This window comes from Camelus dromedarius, chromosome 24 (genome assembly GCF_036321535.1).
Source record: "Camelus dromedarius isolate mCamDro1 chromosome 24, mCamDro1.pat, whole genome shotgun sequence".
NCBI lineage: Eukaryota > Metazoa > Chordata > Mammalia > Artiodactyla > Camelidae > Camelus > Camelus dromedarius.
Window position 1 is genome coordinate 4,788,939 of NC_087459.1, and position 20,592 is coordinate 4,809,530.

General features: G+C 46.3%; 1 protein-coding gene across 20 annotated transcripts in view; it reads right to left on the reverse strand.

Moving 5' to 3' along the window:
* Nucleotides 1-20,592, reverse strand: part of RBFOX1 (RNA binding fox-1 homolog 1) — a 1,985,071-nt gene that overhangs the window by 170,553 nt on the left and 1,793,926 nt on the right. For 18 of the 20 annotated variants that reach the window (XM_064478203.1, XM_031433195.2, XM_064478211.1 and 15 more), the window contains one exon: nt 6,114-6,356. In XM_064478203.1, coding sequence (XP_064334273.1) covers nt 6,114-6,356 — 243 coding nt within the window. Of the gene's footprint in view, nt 1-6,113; nt 6,357-12,951; nt 13,160-20,592 lie in introns of those variants that run through there. The other 2 variants (XM_064478216.1, XM_064478212.1) reach the window with 2 other exon arrangements.

Consider the following 20,592-nt stretch of genomic DNA (forward strand, 5'->3'; position numbering starts at 1 on the left):
TCTAAAGCATATACTGGAGGCAAAGGCATAATACTTGTCCTCATGAGGGAACAAGAGGCAGTCCCTGTGTCCTTAAAGCAAATGTGAACCTTAGGAAAACAGAACAGGTATTGACAGAACGGCTCAGCCACACTGTCATCTGAAAAGACAATTTTGAAGCCACTGAAACATGTTATTGGAGTTTGCTCAAGGCGCTGGTCTCAAATAAGAGCGCGCGCTAAGCTTGTAATATTGCACATGCTTGGGTCTGCTGGGGCCCTCCCTGGGGTGAAATGAGGAATTCCCAAGCAAAGCATCCTTTTCTGCCATGGCAACGAAGGCAGAGAAGAGCCCAGCGTGTGTGCCTGGGCATGCCTGGGGGTGCCTTCTGGACTTGGAGCCCTTAAGAATTCTGGTCTTGAGTCTGACAACCTGGTTTTGAGCTCTGACTCCTACCTGTTAGCTACCATGACCTTCAGGAAGTTCCTTGCCTGCAACGTGGGGCGGATAATGCCTTGTACCCACTTTTTTAGTTTTTTTATGTTTTCTTTCTTTTTTTTTTTTAGTGATGGAGAGTCAAGGTGACTTGAGATGGTACATGTAAAGTGATTACAACACAGGCTGACACTCAATGAGCAAAACCTGTTATTTTTGAGACTGTTACTCCCTGCTTCCTGATTGGACATTGCTCCTTATCCTATTTTTTTTTAGACAGGCATCCCTCAGTGATTTCACCAAACTTGAAATGTGAAGAGAGGATGCCAGAGCCACCTGACAAGGAGAGGCTCTCTCTCGGCCTTCTACAACTCATCTCCAATGACTGTGTAGAAGGGAGGAGGCAGAACGTGTGGACAATGACAGAAACGCAGTGGAGGAATGTGAGAGCAGAGAGGTCAAGTGGCCAGCCCGAGAGCCTTCAGCTTGGAGCAGAGGGGAAACCCTTGACAAATCCAGATTCCAGTTCTTAACTGACCTGCCTGTCTAAATTGGAGAGCAGGCTCAGGACACCAGCCTTGTGGGGGACTCTAGGTCGCTCCCTCTGGTCCCAGGTCAACCATCCCTGAGCTGCTGGCCAGGGGACCTTGTAGGGGACGCCCTGGAAGCTGGGGAAAGTCTAGACTGCGACATCAGACACACCTGGTGAGGAGCTCTACTCTGCGATCACAACTCCTCCACACTCAGGACATCTAGAACGTCTTGGCCCTCAATGTAAAATGGGGAAGTGCTAACATCATGTAAAAAGTGTGATGTGAGGGATGAAAGGGTGCCGAGCAGGGTCTGTGACCACAGCAGGCCCCAGTCCATGGCGGCACACCTTTCCTGTTCTTCTCCCTGGTACCAGATGGCTCTGGAGGGACTTCTCTTTGTTAGAGAGACGGGTACCCAGAGCCAAGAACACACAGTGGGAATGGCCATGAGCTGAGCAGGGTACCACTGGGCTGAGCAAGGCTGGGGACAGCAGGCCTTCTCAGGACTGTCTGTGGGCTGCACGTGGGCTCTCTGGGGGGGGGGGGAACTGCACAGTGTCTATGTTTAAACCCATGGACCTTCTAACCAATCACACACAGACACCAGAGGCGGACAGTGATATTTGTACCCAGCTGCTCACACTAGCCTGATGGGAAATAATGCAAAGCAAGATGAACCCCAGAAACAACCTAAACTCCACCAGTGGGATACCTCTGTATGTAAGGTAGCACACAGACATGAAAAAGAATGCACTGGATCCCAGAGTGTGACACAGAATGGTCTCCCAGATAGAAAAGGTGCCAAAGCCGTGGCTTCATAGATTTTTAATTCTGTCCTTTGGACAGAAAGGAACTACTGAAGAGTTAGAGGATATAAAGATTGAATTAGAGACAGAGAAAGATAAACTAGAGATGAGAGAGAGAGCGAGAGAGAGAGGGGGAAATAGACAAGCAGGCTGCTACAAACTGAGTGTTTGTGTCTCCCCGAAATTCATATGTTGAAGTCCTAGTCCCCAAGGTGATGTTATTTGGAGGTGGGGGCTTTGGGAGATGATCGGGTCATGAGGATGGAGCCCTCACGAATGGGATTAGTGTCTTTATAAAAGAGACCCCAGAGAGCTCCCTCACCGCTTCCACCACGTGAGGACACAGGGAAAAGACAGTCAGTCTTCTGTGAAGGAAGTGGGTTCTCACCAGGCACCACATCTGCTGGTGCCACATTCTTGCACTTCTCAGCCTCCAAACTGTGAGAAAGAATTATTGGTTGTTTCTAAGCCACCCAATATATATTTTTGTTGTAGCAGCCTGAACGGACTAAGACACAGGCATATGCTTGCATTTGCATATAACATTTCTTGAAGGAAACAGAAGGAATTGATAACTCTTGTGTCTAAGAAAAATCTTAGTTTTCATTCTATATACTTTACTAGTGTGTGACTTTTTTAACCGCAAATATGAATTGTGGTAATAATTATAATAATAACAATGGCTAGTTAACAATAAGGAATGCATTGAGAAGTTTTCCCCACAACTTAGCTACGTAATCGGCTTCCTAAACAGAGCCAGTATATAAACGGTTAAGAATCGGAAGTTATCACCAAACCACATCTCCTCTTCTTAAAGGTATTAAGGAAAACTGGAGACACAGTGAGCGCTCCAGTTGGAATCAGCTGAGGATCAGGAAGAACGTGGCTCCATAAACAGCTCCTCTCTATGTCAACAGAGCCCAGAGCTCAGCCACCAAACTCTAGGACCCACGTTCTTTCCCCATCAGATCCCAGAGCTGGTGGGAGACTTCTAGACAGACGGCAGAGGTGTTAAAAATAGAAGTTAAGTTGCTATTGGAGATACATGGAGAATTCACCACTTGCAAATCTCTAATTATAATATGTCAAGAGTAAAATACCTTGTCAGGAGGGGTATCTAATAGAAGACAGCGTTGCCTCTGTCAGCACAGTGATCCATGATGTGTTTGGAGGCTTCACATTAAATAGACATTCAGCAGAAAGACGTCCTGCGGGGACTCATCTCAGCCTTTGGGGGATGGAGAGGATGGCCTGGGAAGTCTTTTCTTTCTGTCTGCACTTTCCTCGGCTCTGGCTGGGAGCTCTGGGTGAATCCTGCTTTCCTTTTACAGATTCTGCACTTTGTGTTAAATCATGTGCATATATTAGATGTTCTGGGAGCCTACCAGATGGATGGATCTTTTCTCTTACCCAAAACGACTCAGTTTTTCAAAGAAGTGATGGCCCCTACAGGACCCTCAGATGGGCATGAAGCACTGTGCTGGTCTGTCAAAGGACAGAGTTATTCCAGGTACAAGGCTACCCTGTGGGGAATAACTTAGGTATTTAATATGGAGCCATGTGTTCTGGGGTTGCGAGAACCATGGGTCTGTCCCACTTGGGGGCTAAGTGAAGAGCAGGTCCCCTCCGTAAGTGCACAAGGCAGAGACAATTGGAAGAAACTTGTCATGGACTATGTTCTGCTTGGTCAGGTCAGGGAAGTCCAACACAAAAGCAGGTCATGGACAACAGAAACAGCTCCCCTTTTGGCCAAAGAGGGAAAAGCAGAGGCAGGTGATTATTTGTAGCTGCAAACAAGATGGCCCCCTTTACGATGCCTGCACACCCCCCAAACCAGCCAATTGTATACGTCCTAAGACTTCCTTTAGGATCAGCCACAAAGCCCACCTGCTTCACCTTATATTGGCCCTCTTTCCTTGGAAACTTTCTGTAGCAGGGTGGACCACCCAAACATTGCTGGAATAGACAAAGTAGCTGGATCTCCAGCCCCACCACAATGTCACCTCTTCGAACTTGGAAAGGCACCCCTCGTCACATGCCCTAGACCCACTGCCTCTTTTCAGTTCTTTGACTAAGCCCAGCTCTTTTTTCACCCTCGGGACCTTTGACCTTGGTGTTCCATTTGCCTGGATGCTTTGTCTTTTCCTCTTAAATATCATGTCCTTGAAGAACTGTTCCCTGTGTAGACTACTAATTTGCAGGCAGTTCTTCTACTCTTTGTTTATCCTCCCACACCACCTGTCTTCCTTAAAAGCATGTGTCATAACGTGAGTTTATATGGCTATTTGATTGCTATATGTTCACTCTCACACTGAGTTACAAGAGGAAAGGATCATCCTGTTTGGTTCATCCGCATCACCCAGGATGAGTCCTGATCGTAACAGATGCTAATGCTTAATAAATATTTGTGAATGAATGAATGAATCTTCCACAGCAGTTTGCATGGTTGGCATGTGTTGAGACTTAATAAATGATGCCTGATTGGACTGTTTTTAGTCCTAAAATAACCTCCTCAAGCCCTACCACCACTGATTATCACAAAACAACCAACACAAATAAGCAGCCACCCCATCGCTGCCACCTGGTCGTCAACACGATACATGCTTGCTAAATCAGCAAGCCCATCTAACGAACCCATCCCTAAGTTACAGCAGCCAAAAAAAAAGACAGTAGCAGTGTTATTCACAACAGCCAAGAGGTAGAAACAACTCAAATGCCCATCAGTGGAGGAATGGGTAAACAAAATGTGTCTATACATTCAGTGGAATGGTATCTGGCCGTTAAAAAAAGAATGAAGGCCTGATACGTGCTACAACAGGGATGAACCTTGAAAACATTCTGTTCAGTAAAAGAAGGCAAACACAGAAGGTCATATGTTGTGTGATTCTATTTTTTGAAAAACCCAGAATAGACAAATCCACCAAGAAAGAAAGCAGATTAGTGGTTCCCAAGGACTGGTGGGAGGGAGGAATGGAGAATGACTGTCTAATGGATACTGGATTTCCCTTTGGGGTGCTGAAAACACCTGGGACCCGGACAATGGTGATAACTGGGCAGCACTGTGAACGTGCTGAATGCCACTGAATGGTATTCATTAAAATGGGAAATTTTACGTTATATGTATTTGGGCACAATAAAAAAGGAAGGAAAAGCAATAGAAGGATTTAAAATGTATATTATTAAAAAAAAATCTCCAAACCTAACCTTCAAACACCGTGAGGTACCAGGTAGCAAAGTTGGTCAACAGTGACTTTTAGTGACAAGAAACACACCATGCTTCAAACCACTGAACTGCTTCACAAATACTAGTTTTTCAGAGGCCTGAGATCGGAAGAAAGAAGCCCAATTGCCTTGTACCTACAAAATGTTCTAGACTTTGTAGCTTGAGTGCATCCAGGGTTATAAAGAACTCTGCAGAACAGGATTTCCTAAATGTACACATACCTCTTGGGGTAGGCACGGTGCATGGTTATTTTAGGTGGTACACAAATAAACAGTGTGCAATCCGAACCACTATTTTTGCTTAGGGTTATCGTTCATGAGCAGCCAGCAACACCAGTTCCCATTGATGGCAGTGAAAGTTTCTTTTCAGTTTGTTTGTGTGTTTTCAATCCATTTCATCCATTTGCATGCAATAAAATGGACTTTTTTTGGATGCATAGAGAGCTGTGTTACCTCCACCATCACGATACAGAACAGAACAGTCCCGCTGCCCTGCAAAATTCTCTCTTGCTGCTCCTTGGCAGCCCAGACCACCTGCACCCCAGGGAGCTCAGCCATAAAAAAGACACCAGAGTCACAAGCCACAACATAGGTGAGTCTCAAATGAATTAGGCTAAGATAAGGAGGGCTGGGTTGGCAAGGAGGAGTAGCTACAAATGGACAGATTTGCTCTGGGGGTGATGGAAATATTCCTAAAATAGAATCTGGCAGTGGCCGCACAATTCTGTACATACACTAATAACCTGTGAATTGTACACCTAAAACAGGTGAATTTTACTGTATGTAAATTGTATCTTCATCCAACCATTAAAAAAGATGACAGAGTGTATGCTTTCATCGAGACGACATAATTCCAGAAAAAGCAAAACTAAAGAAACAAAAAATAGATGAAAGTTTATAGAAATACATGCAGTTTAGGAAAATGTTGATTTAAAGAAGGACTAAGAGAGGACGGATGCTCGGAGGTGAGGCGAGCTTTGCAGGGCTGGGCGCCAAGGCCGGGCGCCGGGGCTGCTTTGCGGGACGGGGTTGAGAGGAGGTGCGCCCCGGGCCGTCTCCGGGACCCTGGGGCCCCGCCCCCGGCCCGCCCCCCGCCAGCGCCCCGCCCCCGCCCCGCCCCCCGCCAGCGCCCACTTACTGTGGCGGTGCCGGACACGGTGTGCGCGCCGGCGTCCGCTGCGCTCTGCTCCGCGTGCGGCTGGGCGGGAGGGTACAGGTTTAACGTGTGCTCGGGGACGGTGGTCTGGCCCGTGTACTCTGGCGCGGGGTGGGGGTGAGGGGCCGTGTATTCCGCGGGGATGCCGTTCTGAGGGGGGGCAAACTGGGCCGAAGCATAAGGCTGAGCCATGGTGTCAGGGGCAGCGGCTGCTTCCTGATTACCCTGGAAAATCAGAAAGGTGGAGAGAGGGCGAGAAAAGCGTGAGCTGGCGCCGAGCGGAACCTCCACTCCCCCGCTCCCCGGCGCGGGGACACCTGCTCCCCGGGCGGGCTCAAGGTTGAGGTCCCTTTCCCAGGTCCTCCAGCCCCACAGCCAAAGACCATGAGGGTCTGCGCTCTGCTGGATTGCACTTTTTCTGGCAGATCCTTCTTTTTTCGCTCCCATTTTGGAACGTGTGCGCTTGTAGTTGTCTCTGGTTGACAGCAGAGCCTTGATTTGATACTTAAAATGCCAAGAGAGATTAAATTGAACGTGTGTGTTCTTGAGAGGAGAGACAATTCATGTAAGCATTTGAATTTAATCAAAATTTTATGTGATTTGGCTCACATAATGGGAAGAGGGTGGTGGTCCTTTCAATGGTCACTCTGTGTGTGTGTGTGTGTGTGTGATGTTCTCAGTGCCACTATGAAGCGGCTAATGAAAATTCAAGGCCTAATTTGGACAAAGATGGCCTTCTGTGATAGTCCCATTGTAAGTATCTCTGCAAAATGCTGGACTTAACTCTTAGCCTCATTAATCAATGCCTCCCCCCCATTCCCTGACTTATTTTTTATAAGCAGAGTATTATATAACAATTCGCCCTTCAGATCTAGGCAAAACATGCGGCATGATAATTACAGTCAAGTCAAAAGAATAAAAACAAATTCAAATGCTTCCATTTCAGGAAACATCTCTCTCTCTCCAGCCCAACCTCCACCCCTATAACTCTACTAGCCTACCCTACACACACTCACACACGCACACACGCACATGCACTCAGGCAAGACATCAGAGACTGTAACCCAGAGGTCTAAATTTTCCATGGTCTTAAGAAATGGGGTTGCATACTTGGAGAGAGAGAGAAAGAGAGAGAGGGGGAGAGAGAGAGAGAGAAAGCTTAGCAATTAAGCGCACCAAATAGCTGCTTCTCCCATTGTCTGTGGTCAATTAGATGTGACTTCAGCCCTCCGATGATGATACCAGGGCAAAAATGTCAGAACTGCTCACATCTCCCCAGTCCCTGCCACTGACATTTGAGAGCCTCTTCAGCAAAGGCAACTGGAGTGCAGCAAAAAAAAAAAAACAAAAAACCCATGATGACAGAGAGGGAAAAAGAAGTTTATTCTCAGAGCAGCACACGGCGCTGGTGCATTTGTTTAGAAGGAACCTTAATTAGAATGTTAAAGATGACACTTGGAAGAGAATGATGCTCAGGATAAGTTTAAAACATTTTACAAGTGCAAACACTCCCATCAGGCCCTTTCCTCCCCCAGACTAATTTCTCCAAATGTCTGTGCCATGGGAAGCAAAAAGGCACAGCCATTTCGTTCTTGGCAACGTGTTTTCATAGCACTTAGGGCTGTGAGGGTCTGTCTGTGCTGTGCGGTTGGATCGCTCTACGTGCTAAGTTAACCCTGTCCGTCCTTGGGAAACCACAGAGGTCATTTATCCTCACGGCCACTCTCTGGTCACACCTCTTCCAAGATGATGCTTAGTTTCCTTTTAGGGGACACTTCCACCCTCAGCCCATGTAGTGCAGGTGTGGGTGAGCCCCACCTCTGGTTACCTCTCCATGTGGTCACGTGACCCAGCCCAGCTAACCAGAGGCTCCCACCTCACAATCGCAGGGATCTGGGCTCCTGCCCCATCTTTCTGAGCAAGGCCAGTTAGTGAGCTAACCCCTAGCAACTCCAGTGAGGCTTCATCCTGCTACTTTGCTGGATTTGGGGGAGGAAGTTCTTTTACTACTATGACGGGCAGCTGGAAAAATAATGTAAGCCTGGGGCTGCCAAGAACTGCCTCTTGAAGAGGCCCTCCCTAAAGCAGAAGCCAACTTAGAGGAAAACGGAGCCCAGAAACGGAGAAATAGATCAACTGAGCCCCGGTGACATCCTGTGAAGTCTTGGATCCAGCCCTACCTGTACTTAGTAACGCTGCTGTTTCTTTAAGCTATGTGAGTCAGTAAATGTCTTCTTTTGCTTGAGGTTTTCCGTGCCTTGCAACCAAAAAGGTCTTGACCAATCCAAAAAAAAAAAAAAAAAAAAAAATCCTCTACTGTGTAGGATCAACTAGCATCCTTCCCTTCTTCAGGGCTGTTCAAGGAACACGTCCTTGTGGACAGAAATTCCATATGGATGCCACTTTTTTTTTTTTTTTTTTTTTTTTTTTTTTTTCTGGTTGACAAGAAGCTCTAGAAACTTTGGGACCTTGAGAACCCTCCAAAGAGAAATTCATTGTGCTAAATTCCACTTCTGCCCAATGGTCTGTTTCAGCATCCCCGACCTTCCACTTAGCTCACCTCTGCTTTGCAAGAGAGACCCACGAAAACCCCAGGCGGGACCTCCCGGGGCAGCCCCTCCCAGGAGCGCTGGTAGAGACTGACAGTCGTAAAAGCAAAGGTTTCCTTCCTCCACCTTCAGCAGGAACACTTTCACGGGGAACGTGCATGCCCATGTGGCCTCTCCTCATTGCAGAGCAGTCTTAGAAAGTGTGATCCAGTCCCACAAGCTCCCACTAAACGTCAAGGGACCTTTGCTAGGACCTGACCTCTCTCTGCACCGGAGAGGGAAGGGCCTGCCCTCAGGAGGCTTATGGCCACTCCAGCCTCACAGTACCATCACATCTTCCCATTCACTGCCTCCTCTGCTTGGGAGTTCCCTACTCCCTGGCTCCCTGGCCTGGCTAGTCTCAGCTTCTCCTTGAGGTCCCAGATCGAGGGTCCCCTCCCTCTACAAGTCTCCCTTGACACTTAAGCCACATGGGTTGCCTGCTCTCTAGACCCCACTGCAGCGGTAACTCCAGGTACCACCACTGCCTGTGAGCATCCTGGGGGCAAGGGACTTGCTGCGTCCTCTGTCCCATCTCCAGGGTCCAGCAGCAGGCTGGCTGCAGGGCTGGCCTTCTCCAGTGTTTGTTAAGTGAATGCATGCTCGACTAGTGAACTCGGGGCTCTGGCAAGCTTCCAAGTGGCAACAGGAGACAGGTGGGGGGCTGGGGGAAGGACTGGCCAATGACCATGGAAGAAGTCTGACCCACAGCTTCTTTTTTGTAAATAAAGTTCTGTTGGGCCCCAATCCCGCTCCTTGGGCACAGCCACGTATGACCCATCCAGCCTAAAGGATTTAACTGTCTGGCCCTTTGCAGAAAAAGTTTTCTCATCGCTGGGGCAGGGTTAGCGTTTAATACAGAGATATCCACTAAGACGCTGTTGTTGTACAAATAGTCTGGGCAGGAAATACAGCTGGCCGTGAAGCGGGAAGAGAGAGAAAGGGGGTACCTTCTATCTAAACCAAGGAGCGGCTGGCTCAGCTTGACTTGGAGACCAGCAGCATTGAGGGCGCAAGAAGGGAGTGGCAGGGCCATCTTCAGGGTGTGCCTCTCGTCACCGGGTCGCTGCGTTGTAAACACACATGCTGCGGGCTCGGCAGAAGGGGGCTCCTGGGAAGACCTAGGATGGCTTCAGGCTTCTGTGCTCCGTCTGAAACCCATCCTCTTCCCCAGGCCAGAGCTCAGAATTCAAACTGAATGCCACTGCCCTTTGCTTCAGACCTAGTGGCTCTAGACAATGTGCTGGGTGCTTTGCATCGGGAGTCCTCAAGCAGGGGTGACGGTTCCTCAGGAGACATTATAGGGACATTTTTGTTTGTCACAACTGGGGAGGAAAGGATCACACCGGCATCCAGTGGGTGGAGGCCAGGGACGTTGCTAAACATACAACGCACAGCACAGCCCCCGCCCCCAACCAAGGACTTTTCTGGCCCCAGATGTTAATAGCGCCCAGCTCTAGACTCTGCTTTGCATGCACGGCGTCTCTAATCCCACTTCATTTTTTTGCAGAGGATGCTGCAGCCCAGAGCTGCTAAATAATCCTGCAAAGGTGCCGCCACAGGTACCTCTTAGGGAAGCCAGGAGCTGAACCAGAGCCCATGTTTAATCCATGCCGAGGGGGCTGTCTCCTCTGGCCAGAGAATTACCTGGTGGGGAAATGCCTTCCCAATTTTAAATAAAGAAACCGCCATCCGTCACATATACCGTGACTCCAAGATCTGTTTTCTACCTGGTGGCACGTTACACCCCACGGGGAGGTCAGGTGTTGGGGTATTTGATTCAAAGAGGCCAGTGTTCCACTAGCCGGATGAGGGGTGACCCTTGGCAAGGGCTAGAATAGCAGCCTGAGAAACTCCGGCCACCTCAAGCCCAAAGCCTGGCTTCCAAAGCCCCTGAGGCTACCCTAAGAAAAGCAATCACCAAGCACCAAGTACCACTGGAGCCCAGAAAACCCACCAGCCTCTACTGGAGCTTTTGCCATACTGGCAAACCCAGGGCGCCGAGCTCCAGAGATGGTGCCCGTGTAGCTGAGGAACCTACAGGTAGCGTTCAGGTCCACAGAGCTGGGGACGCACTCCTGTGCCTGGAGTTCTCCAACAGATGTTGATGGGACCCCCCGCAGTTACTTATTAACTCTGACAGCCATTCCAGAGAGACCCTAATTAATACTCCCAACATTTGCACTTTGGGCTAATTACAGCTAATATTTAATTAAGATCATCGTACTTCCTATGGAATTATTTTTCACCTTCAAATGGCTTCAAGATGTCCTTCTTTCCTCCCTAGTGAGGTTCCTGGATTCTTAGCTTGGCTGAAATGGATTTTTCTGGAAAAAAACATATTCCCATGAAGGGCACCTTTTTCACTCCAGGTCAAGGCAAATCTTGGGCACGTGAACAGGCTCCTGGTGGAAAGCTGAAGCCAATTTCACATCGGTGACGGTGACAGGCAACAGTTACTTGGCACATTCTGGCTAGACATTCCCTCATTTTCAGAAGCTGCCCTCTTCTGCTCCAGTGCCAAACCCCTACTTTCCCCTAAATATGTGGAATGATCAGAGCCTGATATTTACTGAGTCAGGGTGCTTGTGGGTGTTCCGAGTTGATGGGGATGGTGGTTCTGCTTTGCACATATCCCCACAACATCAAGGGAGTGCTTCAAGTGATTTTTGCAAACCCAGCATCTAATTTTCAGTGCCTCGACTTTCCTAGGTTGCTGTCAAAGACACGCAAGGGGGGAAAGAAAGCCAAGACCTCATGTTTTTAAGACCCACCACTGCTGCTGCAGAACTAGGTAGACGCTCGAAATAAAGAATATCAATTAAGGTAAAAGGAAGAGAAACTTCTTTGCCCTCATACACAAAACCTCCATTAGGACAGCAACCTGACAACAGCCAGATGACGTGGGACCCCCTCATTACCCGAGAAGCCCCACGGGGTGGCTTACACTCCAGTTACAGAGAGCAAGAGGATTATTAAAATGCAACCAAGTCTGATTCACCAAAGCAAAAAAAAGAAAAAAAAATGCCATTTCAATTTAAATATTTTACTGAAGCATGAAATAGCCAGGATATTATTGCTATTTTAAGACAAATATCGTAATCTGACCATTAGCGTAGTATGTCGACTCTGCTGCGTGCAGGTACTGGGAGAGACGCTCCTTAAACACGAGGAGCCTTTCCTTGGTCACCGAAACGTCCCGCACCCCTAATTTTCTCAGGAGGCAGATTCGGAGAGAAAAAGAGAGGTTTTTGTTCTGGTTGTTGTTTGTTTAGACATCTCCCTTCTCTCATGCACGGCCCTGAGTGGTTTAATAAAGTAGTTTTGGGAAACTAATAAACGAACCAAGAGTGGCAGCCCGTCAGACTTTGCAAAATATCTTGGCTCCAAATCTAATGCAAACCACATTTCAACTGAAGAAAACAGTCCTTACGTGGCAGAGCACGAAACAGATATATTCTTCACTGTTAACTGTCTGACTTTCACTGAGGGGGAAAAGTGCCTGCCAAGGTGGATAGTAGACTTCAAAGTAAATATTTCTCTCTCTCTCTCTCTGTGTTTTCCCAGCTCTAACAGTCAAACTTCCCCAGCATCCTCTCTCCTTTTGCTTCTGCAATTTATTTGTCCCCGGTCAATTTCTTGCTCCCCCAAACCTCTTCTGGCCTAAACACACCCCTATAATGAAGAAATGCATGGGAGTTGTCCAGCCCTCATAAACCAGCTGATGACATCTGTCCACACTGCCTAGAGCAGCAGCCTCCCCCACAGTGGCCCCCCACTCCATCCCAGCAACACGGACTCGCTGGTGGAAACTCTCCATTCTTGGCTGCCTGCAGTTTTCTGTCTTGCTGACAGTTTGGTTTACTTTAGTTCAGGAGCCTGGTCTGTTCTACTTCTCCGGCAAGAAATTGCACATATTCAGAGAAAGCCTCCCATGCTGGACTGAAAAGAACCAACCTGCATCATGCCCCCAGGGGCACTGAAACAAAGAAGGGAAATGCAAAATTACACCATTAACCTGCTGGTTGTAAGACCAGCTCAGTTCGACACATCAAGCAGAAAAGCTCACACACACACACACACTTGGCTGAACGCCCCCCCCACCCCCACCCCATGATTCAAGGAGCAGAATCCGCATCACAGAGAGAGAACAGAGACTTAACGCAAGGGAAGGCTTCGGCTTAATTCAAATCACAATTTCGCGTGAAATAGAAAATGGGGAAAAAAAATACCTGCTGCACCATCCTGCTGCCTTTCTCCTCCATAAACTTAGCAGCTGTTCTAGTCTCACACCACAAAGCATCTGCCCAAAGCAAGCCTCGATTACGAGCGCGGGTGTGTGCGCTGTGCAACGTGTGGACGGCTGGGGTGTGGAAGCAGGGGGGGCTGAGGCCGCCTGGCTGACCTCCCCCTCAACATCTGACTGCTCCCCAAACCAACCCCAGATGGGACTCCTTCCTTGAGCTTGGCCCATCAATCACAGCTCGCCCCTCCTCTGGCTCCTGCTCTCAGTTTCAGAGTGCACACTGAGCAGATGATTATATAGAAGAGGAAGGAAACACACACACACACACACACACACACACACACACACACACACACAGAGCGCTCGACTACATTAATAGCTGTTTAAAAAACATTAGAAATGCTATCCTCTGCACCGCCTGGAGCCGGAATTTTTCATTACTAAACTAAATATATGGTATGCAAAGTTATGAAATCCACTGGGAAGCTTGCGACACCCCTGTTTTGTTTTATATTTTCAGGAGGGGAGTGGGGGTGTCAGGGATAGCAGGGGAAGAGACAGGGGAGGGATGAAGAAAGAACTCAAAGAGATAAGAGAGATGGTGGTGGGTGCGTTAAAAAAAATACCGTGAGAACATCGGGGATGTAAAAATTTATAACAAAGCTGAGTGGTTGATTGTAAATCGATCTTAAAACACTATAACAAGCGATTGTTTAGAAGATGTGGTTGCCTGGCTCCTTGGTGGACGAGCTGTGTGATCTCGCGCAAGATGCTGCAATGCCCTGAGCTCCAGTTTTTGCTTCTGTTTAATGGGGAGTATGATGAGTGACTTCCCAGGGTAATTTTGTGAGGATCATGATAAAAATCAAATCACAGAAAAGCAAACACACACAGCACCGTGCCTCATAGTAGGCGCTATATGAGCAGATTCATGCATCACATTCAATAAAAAGGTGAGCGAAATCCAAACCCATTTTTGTTCCTGGGGACCGTACAGGCAAGAGGGGGAGTAGACTTTCAAGAAAGGAACGCACAGATGACCACAGAGCCCCAGTGGTGATGAAGGGCATGAAGGAAAAGCACAGTCCTGCTGCTTTCCCCTTGTCGTGAACTTTTGTCTCTTCCTAGCTCATGGTTTTTTTCCTTCTCTCCAAATGAGCAAAAATAAAACCTCGTACGAAACATGCCCGGTGGTTTCAATGCCAAATGCTGCATCAATGCCAACTGCGGCCTCTTTATTTAAAGCTACAAATACTTTGTTCTTCCTTTATTATTAAAACTACAACAACTGCAGTGAAATGTCAACACAATTTCAGCTTTTATTTAGTCATGTCTTTTCCCGCTCGCAGAGGGAGAGGTTTCAGGAGCACCCCCCCCCCCCAGTGGACAGCTGCTTATCGCCGAGACGCCTGCTTGGAAGGGACAGGTCTTGCGACACTGGAGGGAATGGATGGGGTTTCTGAAGTGATTAAACTTGTAATTAAATTGTATAACAGAGGAGGAGGTGAGGGCGGAGGAGGCTCCCCAGAAGAATTCCACTTTCCTGCTGGTCTGTCAGTGGTACTAGTTCAGGGAGCCCTTGGGTAACTTTTTTTTTTTTTTTTTTTTAAATTCCCAGCTCCCCAGGGTTGGAAAGAAAATCTGGACAAACAGTATTTGTGCCATCTTTCCATTTCTATTTGCAGTCACTCCCCGGGGCTCTCTCTAATGCAGGGTTAAAACAAGCAGTCCTTTCAAGTTCTTTAAAGGGGTGTGTCCACTCCCCTCTCAGGACTGCATCGCCACAGAGGACCGGGGCCCCTTCCTCGCATGACTGCAGCCCCACAGGTAGACTCAGAAGCCCTTTTCATGGGCCATAAGCTCTTTGTCATTACCGATAACTGTAAAGTCCTATGTGGGTCCTTAAACCAAAGTATAGGGGTCTTGCTTTTGCCTAGAAAGCAACAGGGCTGAAAACAAGACAGACAAATCCCTTGGTGAAGGATGTTCTGAGAAGTTATAGAGAAAATGCAAAAAAAAAAAAAAAAAAAAAAAGTCAAAACACCACATAAAGAAGAGTGTTTCAGATGGAAACAACCAGAGTGAAGTAATAGGGCACTGTACCTTCCCCAGGGGACCATCCGATCACTTGGGGTATTCCCTTAAAAGAGTCAGATGCTAAGACTGCAGCCCAGACCCACCGACTTAAAATCCCTGAGGGTAGGATCCAGGAACGGCATTCTGTGTTTTTCAAACTGTAGGTGTGATCCCTTGGGATGTAAAATCCATGTAGGGGGTTATCACGCCAGCATTCTTGAAATGAAATAAACCGTGCCACACTGGGAAAGTATAGAACAGAATAGCAAGAACGGTGTTCCATGAAACCTTTCTGTGGGTGAATTGGGCTGCAATGTAAAATCTTTTATGGGTTGCAGTAAAATAAATAAAATAAAAGACACTATGCTGGGTCATTTCTCTGTCTGTTACCATCCAACCTTTTATTGGTGCTGTGACTATGGAATCAGAGTTAAGTGTTGAAAAGTCAGGGGCATAATTGTGGAACTATTGGCAAGTCATTCAACCTCCATGTGTCCCGCTTCCTCATCTATTATTGTAAATAACAATTATTTTATCCTTTCCGGTGACGCTCTGGTGATGCGTTAGGGATAAAATCTACAGGAATGTGTTTTATAATCTAGAGAGTCCTGTGGGCATCTATGCCCTATTGTGGGGATGAAATCAGTCCCCCTTCTAGTTCGGAGAAGTGCTTCCTCTGGAGAACACGTGCAGAGGTGTGTTGGACCTTACTGTGTGCCAGGCACTTTAATCCTCACAACCACTCCCAAGAGATAGATATTATGGTCCCTTTTAAAAGATAAGAAAACTGAGGCTCCAAACAAGTGACAAAATATTTCCCACTCTGGGAGTTAGTGAATCAGGTAAGTGGCAGAACCAGAACTTAAACCTAATTTGGGCTTATTGAAGAATTCCTGCCACTGAATCCATACTAAGATGACGATGGAGATAATGATAATGATAGGAATGGAGATGACGATGATGGTGAAGAAGGTGGTGGGGATGATGATGATAAACATGGAGATGATGATGATGGTGAAGACGATGGTGGGATGATGATGATAAACATGGAGATGGTGATGGTAATGAAGACGATGGTGGGATGATGGTGATAAACATGGAGATGATGATGATGGTGAAGACGATGGTGGGATGATGATGATAAACATGGAGATGGTGATGGTAATGAAGACGATGGTGGGACGATGGTGATAAACATGGAGATGATGATGATGGTGAAGACGATGGTGGGATGATGATGATAAACATGGAGATGATGATGATGGTGAAGATGATGTTGGGATGATGATGATGATGGAGATGATAATGGTAGTGAAGATGATGGTGATGATGATGAGAAAACATTTCTTCTTGAGCAATAACTATGTACCAGTCATTGTTCTAAGGACTGAGGACACAAAATTCAACAAAGCAGCTTTGCCTACATTATCCTTTTTAAGAAGAACCCAATGTGGTACATACTGTCATTCTCTTTTCAAGGGAGGTGAAGTTACTTCCTCTTACTCACAACTCGTAAGCACTAGTTACACAAATCCATTAGATTCTTAAGCTCCATATCCTTAAACAGTTGGAGATGGGTTCATATCTGGCCTCAGTTAGGTAAACATACAAACCTTGGTTTCCTAACTATACTGGCTCACAGAAAAGCATCTCTTGAACAAAGAACTCTGAAACCCACTCTGAGGCCATAATTTCACACACACAAAAAAACAAACAGCAAAGATAACAAGAGTCCACGTCACAGATTCAAGTGAAAGCAATTTGTTTCATTTCACTTTCCCGACCTCGACAAGGAAGCAGAGAGAGAGAGAGGCCAGAAGCCATCTTGCCACGGCTGACAAACACCAGCCCCAGAAATACAAACCAGCCAAGTGGGCGGCAGGTTTGCAACGACGAGGTGTCATGTTTGCAAAATGTTCCATTCTGACTTTCCATTTGGAGTCACAGAAGGCAATGTAGTGGTTGTTTTTCTCAACTCCTTAAAAGTTAGTGACAATCAAATATTTATGGCACTTTGTACAAGTCAGTCATCCTGATATGGTTGCTTATGAGGTGATATTTCTAAAGGGAAAAGTGCTTTTCTCTTAAAAAAATTAGCAGTGTCTGGAGCAAGTAAAGTTCCCAACTAACAGCATCACGCCCTTAAGAAGAAGGGTTTTCTGTCCCCAGGGCCTCAGGGGGCCCTGATCTGCCCTTTAAAATCCTTGACAAAGTCTGACATGACATACATTTTGCTTTTGACATTATCCATATATTTTATATTACATATATTTTGCTGTCTGTCTCAAACTAAACTGTAAACTTCATGAAGACTGAAACCTCATCTGTTTTTCTCATCATTGTTGCCGCAAGCATTTCAAAGAGTGCCACACACCTACACAGAGTCAAAAGGTTTTGTTGCATGAAAAATGAATTCCTAAGCTAGTCTCTTTATTCCTACTGGGCTAAGACATGCTCTGACTCACCCAGCACCTCAGGGTGCTGAGAAACAAGGTCAAACCATCAAATGCTGCTTTGCACTGTTGAAAACAATTTCCCCATTGAAATATCTCAACATTGCGCTGAAGGATTTCTTGGTGGAAAGCCATGCAACATAGGGATTCCCCTCTCTGTACGTAAACTAGCTGTAAATGCCTTATCATTGTCCATTATTAATAAAAAGTAACAGCCAGAGTGGCTGTTATTCATTAAGTTCATTGTAAGCATTAGACAATTAGTCATTTTATCTATATTGTCTAACTTCATCTCTACAGGAGCTATATATTTACTAAACTTATTTTTATCACACTCATTTCACAGATAAAGAAGGAGAAAGTCTTGAAGCTAGTCAGTGGCAGATGCAAAATCCAGGTCAAGGAAGCTATGATTGACCTCCTTGTTGGCTATAATGAGGGGTGGTATCTGTAAGGGTTATGGTAAAATAATTCAGCCACAAAATATTTTCTGACATATCCTAGCCAAAGTTGGAGGTAACCAAAAAGGCACGAGATCTTGCTCTTGACATCCCAAGATCGAGAATCCAACTGGGTTATTAGTGCTAGTGATGACGATGAGGATGGTGGTGATTATAACATTATTTATAACAACAGGAATATAATTAGAATGGCTCTCAACACAGGGTTTCCATTGCCCTAAGTGTTGTATGTGTGGAAGTCCCTCAGTGTGCCCCACAGTCTCACAATGGGGACACAATCATTATCTTCACTGTACAGATGGGCGGCTTTGAAAGACTAAGCAAATAATCTGAGGTCACCCTCGTAGTGTGTGATGAGACTCATATTTGGATCAATCCAATTCCGAGTCCAAAGCAAGAAGTTGAAAAAAAAAATCAGAAGAAGTGTCTGTGTCCCCTTCATCCAGTTCCCCGCAATGGGAAACTCTTGCATGACTATAGCATGCTGTCAAAAGTAGGAAATTGACTTTGTATGACCAGTCCTATACATTGCTGCAAACACAGCGAAAGTTCAGCTGTCGTATTTTGCCATCCATAACATTGCATCATCGCCGTTGACATCTACCCCTGAGTGACGGCTGGAGCTGCCCACCACTGTCCCAAATATAGTGGTGCCGACAGAAGGGCAGAGGGACAAACTGACAATTGAACCAAGCAAGTGAATGTTAGCAAAACTATTTTCATAAGGGAAGGAACAGATAAATGCATTTTTAATTATAGTTCAGTAAAGACCCTTCACCTACTGGTATGGAGGAAGCCTTCAATCCTGAGCAAACTTTCACTATCACAATTTATCTCCTCTCCCAGCTAGGTATTTTCTAAAGAAGGGGAAAAAGTTCTCACCACCACCACCATCAGGGTAACATCAGTGTCAAATTTACATCCAAGATGAATTTCAGGGACTTACGCCATTGCAAATATTACTACCTTTAGCCAGATCCACAAAAGGGAAAGAGTGGGTTGTGTTCCCTTCTATAGCTTGCTTACAGTTACCCTGCAGATGTGACCTGGGATATCACTGTGTTTCCTATTCCATCACAGGTATCCAGGTGATTCTCTGCCTGCTTCTGAAATAGGAACTTAATAGATTTGGTGTGAGGCAACTTTCTTTGTAAGGGAAGAAGTCACTATACATATGGCCAGCACCAAGTAGCCCAGAGAGGTACCAGCTCCACTGTGAATGTTGCTGAGTAAAGCATCCCACTAAGAATGTCACCAAGGGACGGCCACTAGATGTGGGAATTTTGGAGCATTAAGTGACACTGCTTGAAAGAGAACCATATACTCTCCCCAGGGGAACAGTGTTACAGATAATAAAATGTTCTAGCAAGGGGGAAAGTAAACATTCTAGATACAAATCAGGACAAGAAGTAAGATACCATTGTCTTGCCCATGAATGGATTCAGAATCCTTACCACTCATATCACGTTATGAAAACTGAGTTCTCTACCCATCACGAAAGTGTACATCCCAGTGACACTAATAAACATGTCTTCTCCTTCTTCTTTGGTCCCTTCCCAAAGCTGGACCCTAAACTTAGCTGAAACAACTCCAAGACCTTGAGACATGACACTGTTAAGGTACAGAACCCACCTACCAGCACCCACATAGTTTATAATGAATTTCCAGAACCAAACCTTTGATTGCATTTTTAATTACCCAAGTTACCTATGTAACTATCATTGGCCTCTCATAAGATGGTAAACTCCTTAAGGGCAGGAACTTGCCATATTCATCTTTAGCATTTCCCTCTTTTTCTTCCGTATTCTGTAATCAGGTGTTTGACATGATAAATATCTGTTGGCTTGCATTCACCTCACTTGTAGGAAGATGTCTAATCTGGTTACGGCAACAGGCGAAGATGCTAAAATACGACCTTGTCTTTCATTGTGCATTGCGTAAGTTTTAGCCTCTAACAGTTTGCCAACTGGGAAAAAAAAAAAGGCTGTCACAAAATGAATTATACTTGGACTTGCAAGAAATGAAATTAGGAGAGACTGCCAGAAAGCAAGGGCAATGAACTATTCAAATAGGCGAGAACTTGATATTCACGGCATTGTTTCAGCAGCGAAACACCTTCTGGATGACAGGTCCTGTGCTAGCTTCAGGGGCTCCAGTGGTGATGAGGATTTAGGAAGCCCAGGTAGGTGGGCAGGAATCACAGAACAGACCAGGAATAGATAGTCCCATGGGGCATGTGCCACGCGAGGAGAAATATAAAGAGCCCAAAATGCTCGCCTCTCCCCTGTGATTCATCAAGGAGGGCTTTCCAGAAGAACTGGCGTCTAAACTGAGAGTTGAAGGGTGAGTAGAAAATAGCCAGATGGTATGAAACATGTTGACAAGATAACATGCGGGAAGCCAGTTCCATGCTGCAGTCGGAGCAAATATCTCCTACCCAGGGCGGCAGAATCAATGAAAAAGAAGGAAAAGACGGTGGCAAGGCTATCTGCAGAGAGCTGAGATAGAGACCTGGAGGCTACCGGACTGTGAGGCCCTTGAGGGCAGAGGCCCAGGTCTGTGTTATCAGGCAACAGGTTCCGAGGAGTATTTGAATGGCATGCATAGAGTAGATGCTCAGAAGTGTTTTAGTTCAAA